The 7,808-nt window shown below is 33.8% G+C and overlaps 1 protein-coding gene across 1 annotated transcript in view; it reads right to left on the bottom strand.

Moving 5' to 3' along the window:
• Positions 1 to 7,808, bottom strand: part of LOC106879436 (proto-oncogene tyrosine-protein kinase receptor Ret) — a 391,429-nt gene that overhangs the window by 45,664 nt on the left and 337,957 nt on the right. Inside the window, exons 16-17 of the mRNA XM_014928991.2 lie at positions 6,635 to 6,763; positions 2,809 to 2,879 (exon numbers count right to left, since the gene is read on the bottom strand). Of these exons, the coding sequence (XP_014784477.1) occupies positions 2,809 to 2,879; positions 6,635 to 6,763 (200 nt within the window). The remainder of the gene's footprint in view (positions 1 to 2,808; positions 2,880 to 6,634; positions 6,764 to 7,808) is intronic.

The raw sequence follows: 7,808 nt of genomic DNA, 5'->3' as shown, positions 1-7,808 counted from the left end.
TTATTATTATTATTATTATTATTATTATTATTATTATTATTATTATTATTATTATTATTATTATTATTATTATTATTATTATTAAGACGGACAACTGGCAGAATCGTTAGCACACCGGTCAGTATGCTCAGCAGCATTTATTCCGGCTTTACGTTCTGAGATCAAATAATGTGGAGGTAGGTCCACTTTGGAATTCATTATTTAGTAGGTAATAAGATAAATTCCAGTTGAGCACCGTGGTGAATATAATCGACAAGCCTTTCCCCTCCAAATTTCAGGCTGCGTGTTTTGACAGAATCATTAGTACCTTAGAGACAATGGTTAGCGGCATGTAGTCCGTCTTTATGTTCTGGGTTCAAATTCCGCGAGGTAGACAAAGAGCGGGAGTGAAGAGAAAGAGACAGGAGGTGAACATAGAAAGAAATTCAATTATTAACTGACTGCAAATTATCACCGATTTTACACGATACTTTAAGAACAAAAGTATTACTTATTGTCATTTCCAGACCGAATTCTTCACAATGAATTGAACGGCCCATCATGTAGTACCTATCCTATCAAGAACACTTCACTTTAATAACTAATTAAATACCAGAACATTGTTCGTGTGTGTGCATTTCTGTATCTATCTATCTATCTATTTATCTATCTATCTTAGATAATTAGTTGTAAGGATTCAATGGAACCTTGACAGATAAATACATAGGATGCCAGTAATAGATAAGTACAATAACATTAGGTTCACAGTGAGGTAAACAACAATGAAAGCATGAAATGTTGATTGGATACTGTAGATATGTAGGTACCAAATCCAATATAAAACGTAGATCCGACTGTGCGGTTAGTTCCAGGTGTGGCGTAGGTAGAAAAAGAGAATACAAATACCCATAAAAATTTACCACAGTTGTTTCGGTAGAATTTTATTGATGTATTAATAGATTACATCACAACATATACTCCACCATCTTCAAGTAAAATTTTAAACAGATAAAATATCAAACATGTGAGACTTCTCACATCGAACATGTCGAATCCGACATCGTTCGATGAGTAGTTCTTTAAGAAATAACTCTCATATTTATAAGAAAGTTAGGTGTGGGTTGAACCGGCATGCGAGAAGCAAAGAGATCAGATCATTATATTATTTAAATTCACTTATCTAAATTAGTTTATAGGTAATACAGGTGATGAGAAAGTACAAGAACCATTGATATGCTGTAGCCTTGAGTTGACATTAAAGGTTATGAAAACCAAGCAGATATCTTCTCATCCTACAGACGTGGTCAAAGCACTGTAGCGTGCGCTGTCGGTCTTGGTTTTCAATGGTCGGCTGCTGTTGGCATTGTTCTCAGATCTGCGACTTCTGCGTTCGCACCCCTTCGATGGTGTGTCTGGAAGAAGCCCAATTTCTCCCCAAGATCCAAGATCTTTTCTGCGTCTTTTCTGCACGTTGGTTTTTGCCTGTCTTCCTCTACAGCGCCGAGATTTGGATCATCCCCAAACAGGTCCTGAACAAACTCAAGGTGTTCCAAATGCAGCGTCTTTCTTAGATCCTTGGTGTATCTCTACGCGACTGAATCTCAAACAGCAGCATCCAAGAACAATGCCAGCAGCAGCTTTTATGTACAACTGAATGCATATATCAAGCATATATCTATAACTATATATTTGCTTGTGTCTATGAGCGTATGCGTGTATGCATGCACATACAACCATATATTCGTGTAAATATTTCTGTTATCACTATCAAGTCAAATAAGCAGTTGACCATGTGATGCGAGTCAACGATACGTTTATTTATTAAACTGAAAGACTCTGCCAGTTGTGTGATAAATCAACGTATCTAGAATAAACGAGACATAAACATATAGATATATTAAGCGAGGGGAAAAAGAAAAGTAAGTGGGTTTTGCCTGTGTCTTAGTTAGCAAATACCTTCGATATTTGCGATTGTTCTGTAATCAGTTGTTTGTTTACTTTATTACATCTGTTGTTCGTCCTTATTTAGTCAATAACCAAGGATCATTTAATGGAAATATACAAAGTGTCAATCATATCTATCACAAACAGAAATAAAATGCCTGTTATGAATTGAACATATATATCTTGAACAATATTGTGTTATAGTGCTTTTATGGTGTTTTAATCTCTTTTATATTCTTAAAAGAAATGCATTTGAAAGACAATTCATGTAACTTCCAGCGTTATCGTCTTATGACGAGTGTAAATAATGATGTTTCATAACATGTAGACATGTACAACATCACAAATATAATGGTTTTAAATTCTGGCACAGGGCGAGCAGTTTTTTGGGAAGTCGATTATATGAACCCCAATACTTGACTGATATTTATTTTTTTCCATCCTGAAAGGATGAAAGGCAACGTTGACCTCGGGGTTGTTTGAAATCAGAACGTAAAGACGAACGAAATGCCGCTAAGTACTCTATCCAGTATGCTAACGATTCTGCAAGATCGCCGTCTTAAACGTCACAATTATAGTGAATTGCTATTTTAGGTCTGAAGAGTGGAAGAATTGCAACACAAAACATTTAGCAATCTAAACTTTAACTGGCGTAGTCAGTCTCTGTTTGCAAAACATATAAGATATTTTGGGAAAGTATTCATTGAAAATTGATAGGCATAATTTGTGTTGTAGCCTTGTATTGTTTTATTTTATTAAAACCCGCTGTAACATTTCATATTGCAGTAACGAATCATTGCTCTCAATAAGGAAATAATTGACAAGATGATTAATTGCAAGTAATATTGAAGACTGAAATGAAGTTGAACACAAAATAATACTTACACATCACTTTTAGTTGTAATCATTTGTGACCAAATTATATTTGGATCCATCCATTTTATAGATGCAAAGCTCTAGAAAAAAAAAACACGAATTAAGTTGAAATGGTTTCCTTTACTGCAGGAAAAGAACAGTTCTAATAACCAGAATGGCAGTCAAAGTTAAAATATTTAAAATCAAACTCAATGTTGGCTGGAGAATGAATACATACATACATACATACATACATACATACATACATACATAGCAATCATGAGAAATTAGGCTTCTAAAAACCAGCTAATTCGAAGACTACGGATCCAATCCATCACTGGAACTGTAAAAATTTGTAAATCTTTCCAGAAATTTATCATTTAAATATATATGAGCATGTCTAGGTATGCAACTATATGTATGAGAATACATACATAAAAAGCATACAAATTTGCACTTGTACATACATACAAACAAAAATACCGTTTTGTTGATGTGGAAATTCCAATGAAGGAGCCTTGGATCTAGGTTAGAAACTGGCTCTTTCTCTATTGGCAAAAAATCTTGAAATAAGACTGAATAATGTCTGACATACATATATATTATACATATATATATGTATATATATATATATATATCTTCTTTTCAAGTGAAATTCTTCACTGATATCGAAAAGGTGAAAACAAGCAATGTTAATTCTCTAAATGAAGTATTAACAGTAACTGCACGATAAAGTGTAGTATATTGCCACTTAAGTGTGGCTGACCCCTAGGGGTGGATGTTACTGTTGCTTTTAGCCCCAGGAGGACATCTCCTCCAGCTGGCTTATCGACACACGACTGTGTCCTGTTTGCCAAGGGTAGTTATATATATATATATATATATATATATATATATATATATATATATATATATATATATATATATATCCATTCATCCATCCATCCATACACACACACATAATATAAATATACATATATATACATACATGTATTTATGTACATAAGTATGTATGTATGTATTTTTGTATAAAGGGTTGGGATATTATAATCCAGGCAGAAGGAAAAAAAGCATTTGCGAAGAGTCTTGAATAATTCTGTCTTTAATGTCATAAAAAGATGTTTCATGGTAGCAAACTTGTGTATATTCGCAATCGATAAATCTAAAGCGTAAGTAAGTATACAAGAAATTACAGATGAAAATACTAGAATCATCTATAAATATAGTGAAAAACAAAATTTCTACCGAAATATCTCCCATAAAGAGGAAGGCAAGCTACAATACTTAAAGAAGAAATAGACAGCGGTGGTAGGGAGAGAGAGTCAGAAAGAGAGAGTATACAACGATCTCTTTTAAGGTGCCATTAACCCCTACATCATGAAAAAGTAAAAAAAATGTAAGAAATAACTTACATCAAAACAACGACATACATACTTGAGTGTGTGTGTGTGTGTGTGTGTGTGTGTGTGTGTGTGTGTGTGTGTGCGCGTAATACCTATACAGAATATCAACATCTTTTCAGTCACTGATGTTGCGAATAATCAGCAGGCTTATCAATAATTGTTAACGACGAAGGCAGTACTAATACTAAAAGGTAATCTTTATATCCAACTTAACATGGACGTTTCTTAGAACGACAAATACTGTGTTATTTGCAGCGAGATTTGACTGACATGCGGCGACCGGACGCTTCCCCCCGATGATTTTCTGCAGAATGAACTCACGTGACATGGGAATTCCAGCATCCACGATAAGCGATTCTCGTTTGCTACAATTTATGTGTGTGATTTTATGCACCAAACGTTTTTATGAGAGGATCTCTTAAGGCTGATAACGCAATATTCGGTGTTCTGATTCATATTAAATCGGATACAAAGAATACCTTTTGGTAATGCTATTCCGTCCGTCGCTAATAATTTATACACACGCTGTGTGTGTGTGTGTGTGTGTGAACCATGAAAAACTTCCCTTATGAACAGTTGTAGACTTTCCACTAAGCCCAAGCTGGATCTATATCAGTGTAGTGCTCATACTAATATCATAAACAACGTCCAAAGCAGGCCGTTCGACTTCTTGACCGATTCGATCACCAACACTCTTCAACTATTTTGGCCACTTTTGTCGCTAATACAATAGCCTTTCCCCCTCATTCTATTTCTGCACATTCATCGCTCCTCTTTCCCATGTCATCCTTGCTTGTTTTATCCTTTAATCCTGTAGTAAAATATTCACCCAAACCTTTTTTCTCAACACTGCAGACTTCTTGGATTCTTGCAAATACTGACGTATCAACGTTTAAGCTATCAACTGCAACAATCTTACAAGTCTATCAGAATCTTCCAAAAATTATGGGTAATGGTCTCATTCATTCAACTAACTTAACAAAAACAACAATTATTTTGTATAGACGAAGAAAATATGGTTGAAGATGTTACCATTCAACCAGCTGTCTTAAAAATAGACATAAAGTTTCCTGATGCCTTTGTTGCCGGAACTCTCATACACTGATCTTTGTATAAACTATTTCATATTATAAATAACTAATTTAAAATTAGTTTTACATAAAAATTAAACGAAAAAATGTTTTTCTTCTCTTCTTTTTCGCTTTCTATTTTCTCTCTAAATGCTTTTGGTTAATTTCCTTTCTTAAACTTTCAACTGAACTGACAGCTTATCTGGCAATCAACCAAGATAATGTTACAGAACTTCAGAGTGTCTGTCAATCGACAGGTTCCGTAGAGGATTAAAATGTTAAACTACGTATTTGTATTCAATTATTATTTATTCTTCGTATTTTTTAAAAAACATTTGCATATCTTTATATGAATATTATACGTACGCACACACACACACACACACACACGCGCGCATACACTCTTGTGTATGTTTTCATGTATATGAATGAATGCGTGTAAAAATTCGGCCAAATCAAAAGTATTGATTACTTAAAGAGGCGCAAAGCCTAAGGGTTATAAAGTAAATATGATTGCGACACATACGCCTCACTATCGCTTCTGCCAATTACTTTACTCTATCTAATTCAATGAATCATAGTTCAAGAATTGAACCTGGTGAAATAACGTCATTCGTCTTGCTGCTACCAAAAATATATTTGGTTTGTGTTAGTTAATGTGAATCTAGCAAACAGGCTACATGTAGACCAGTAGAGTCTTGAGGCACCGAGAAAAATCTCGTGCAGTATTTGCTCTGGTGCTCTATGCTCTGATTTTTAAATAGCACCGAGATCAATTTTGCGTTTCATCATTTTGTGATCGATAAATCAAGTATCAGTCCATTTAAATGTGATACAAGTGTTATGTTCTTGGAACAATAACATTATATACAACTTCATATAAAAAAAAAAAAACGTAAATAAGCATTAGATTTAGGATTGAGCAGTTATACGCGACAACAATTCTTAAAGGCCACAATCTATTGACTGAAACCAACAAAGAAATAATAAAATCTAAAATGAACATTGTAATTGATAGTATTTGTAAATCAATGTTAAAGCAATTTACAGTTAGAACTCATTAGTTAGTGATAATATGCAGTTCATTGTTTGAATTCATATGTGTTTATTAATGGCAACACAGTTGTGAGTCAGCCCTATGTTATAATTGTTATAATTTCTACTTACATGTGAATGTTTTACATTTTAAAAATGCATTTCAATGAAAAATAACAGAATTTTTAACTATGTATTAATAATGTTAGTACCATATATATTTGTGCATCTTTGATAAAAACATTAATAAAATTTAGTAAACTAACATCTATATTTTCATCATTCGTATCCGTGTCAATAACTACCATAATATTAACATTTGGTGATTTGTGAATGATACTTCCTTACCTTGTATGTTTTCCCAGTGATAGTTGCAAGTTGGGCAGCAAGAACGTCTGGAGGTCTGAGATTAAATATTTTAATAACTCCTCCACTACTGACCAAAATATTACGGGCTGACAGGTCGCCATGTACCAGCTGAAAAAGGAAATTAAATCTAATTCTTTTACATAATAAAAACAATATACATATAACAGTTTTTTGCAAAAAATTTCTATACAGCGAAATTTTTTAAGTCAAAAAGGCGGCGAGCTGGCAGACACGTTAGCACGCCGGGTGAAATGCTTAGCGGTATTTCGTCTGTCTTAACGCTCTGAGTTCAAATTCCACCGAGGTCGACTTTGCCTTTCATCCTTTCGGGGTCGAAAAATTAAGTACCAGTTGCGTACTGAGGTAGATCTAATCGACTGGCCCCTCCCTACAAAATTTCAGGCCTTGTGCCTAGAGTAGAAAAGGATATTTTTAAGTCAAAGTATTAGCTTTTATTCAACTAAAACATTTTCGCGCATAGAATCTTGCCCCTTTAACTGGTAACTAACATCTCGATTTAAGAGCTTCCTTTACCAAACCTCATTATAGACAGTTTCTTTATACTACTTCAAATTAATCTTGATAAGTTTTATGACTATACCCACTATGATTCTGTCAACTCCCTCAGGCTTTTTCCTAACAGACAATGCTCTTTGGTCTTAGTTTTTGATATACAAAGATTTGATAAACAAGACTATAAATTAAAACCGACCCAAAAATCAGTGACAAGCTAGATCTCTAACAAGTTTTTTCCTGATGTCTTAGTAGCTTCTAAGCTGAAGTGAATACAGCATGGACTTTGTCTTCTTACCCTGTTAGTGGATTTAGGTAAAATTATACAAACGTGTCCGACTGATTAAATTAATTCTATTTATTTATTTATTTATTTATGCAGCTGAGGTTAGCTCTGCATTTAAATTGATGTAATGATTGCATTGTTCAATTAAATGGTGTCGCTTGAAACGATTGTACTGCTTCACCTCAGGATGTTCTGTTGTTTATTTTGATTTATTCACCTTATTTTGAAACTGTACGGATAATTCCGCACTAATTTTTGATGCCTCAAGTACCTAATTGATCTGAATCTCAATTATTTTATATATATATATATATATATATATGTGTGTGTGTGTGTGTGTGTGTGTGTGTGTGT

The sequence above is a fragment of the Octopus bimaculoides genome, chromosome 2 (assembly GCF_001194135.2).
Source record: "Octopus bimaculoides isolate UCB-OBI-ISO-001 chromosome 2, ASM119413v2, whole genome shotgun sequence".
NCBI classification, from domain to species: Eukaryota; Metazoa; Mollusca; class Cephalopoda; order Octopoda; family Octopodidae; genus Octopus; species Octopus bimaculoides.
The sequence above is the reverse complement of the archived record's forward strand: the minus strand, read 5'-3'. Positions and strand labels throughout refer to the sequence as shown.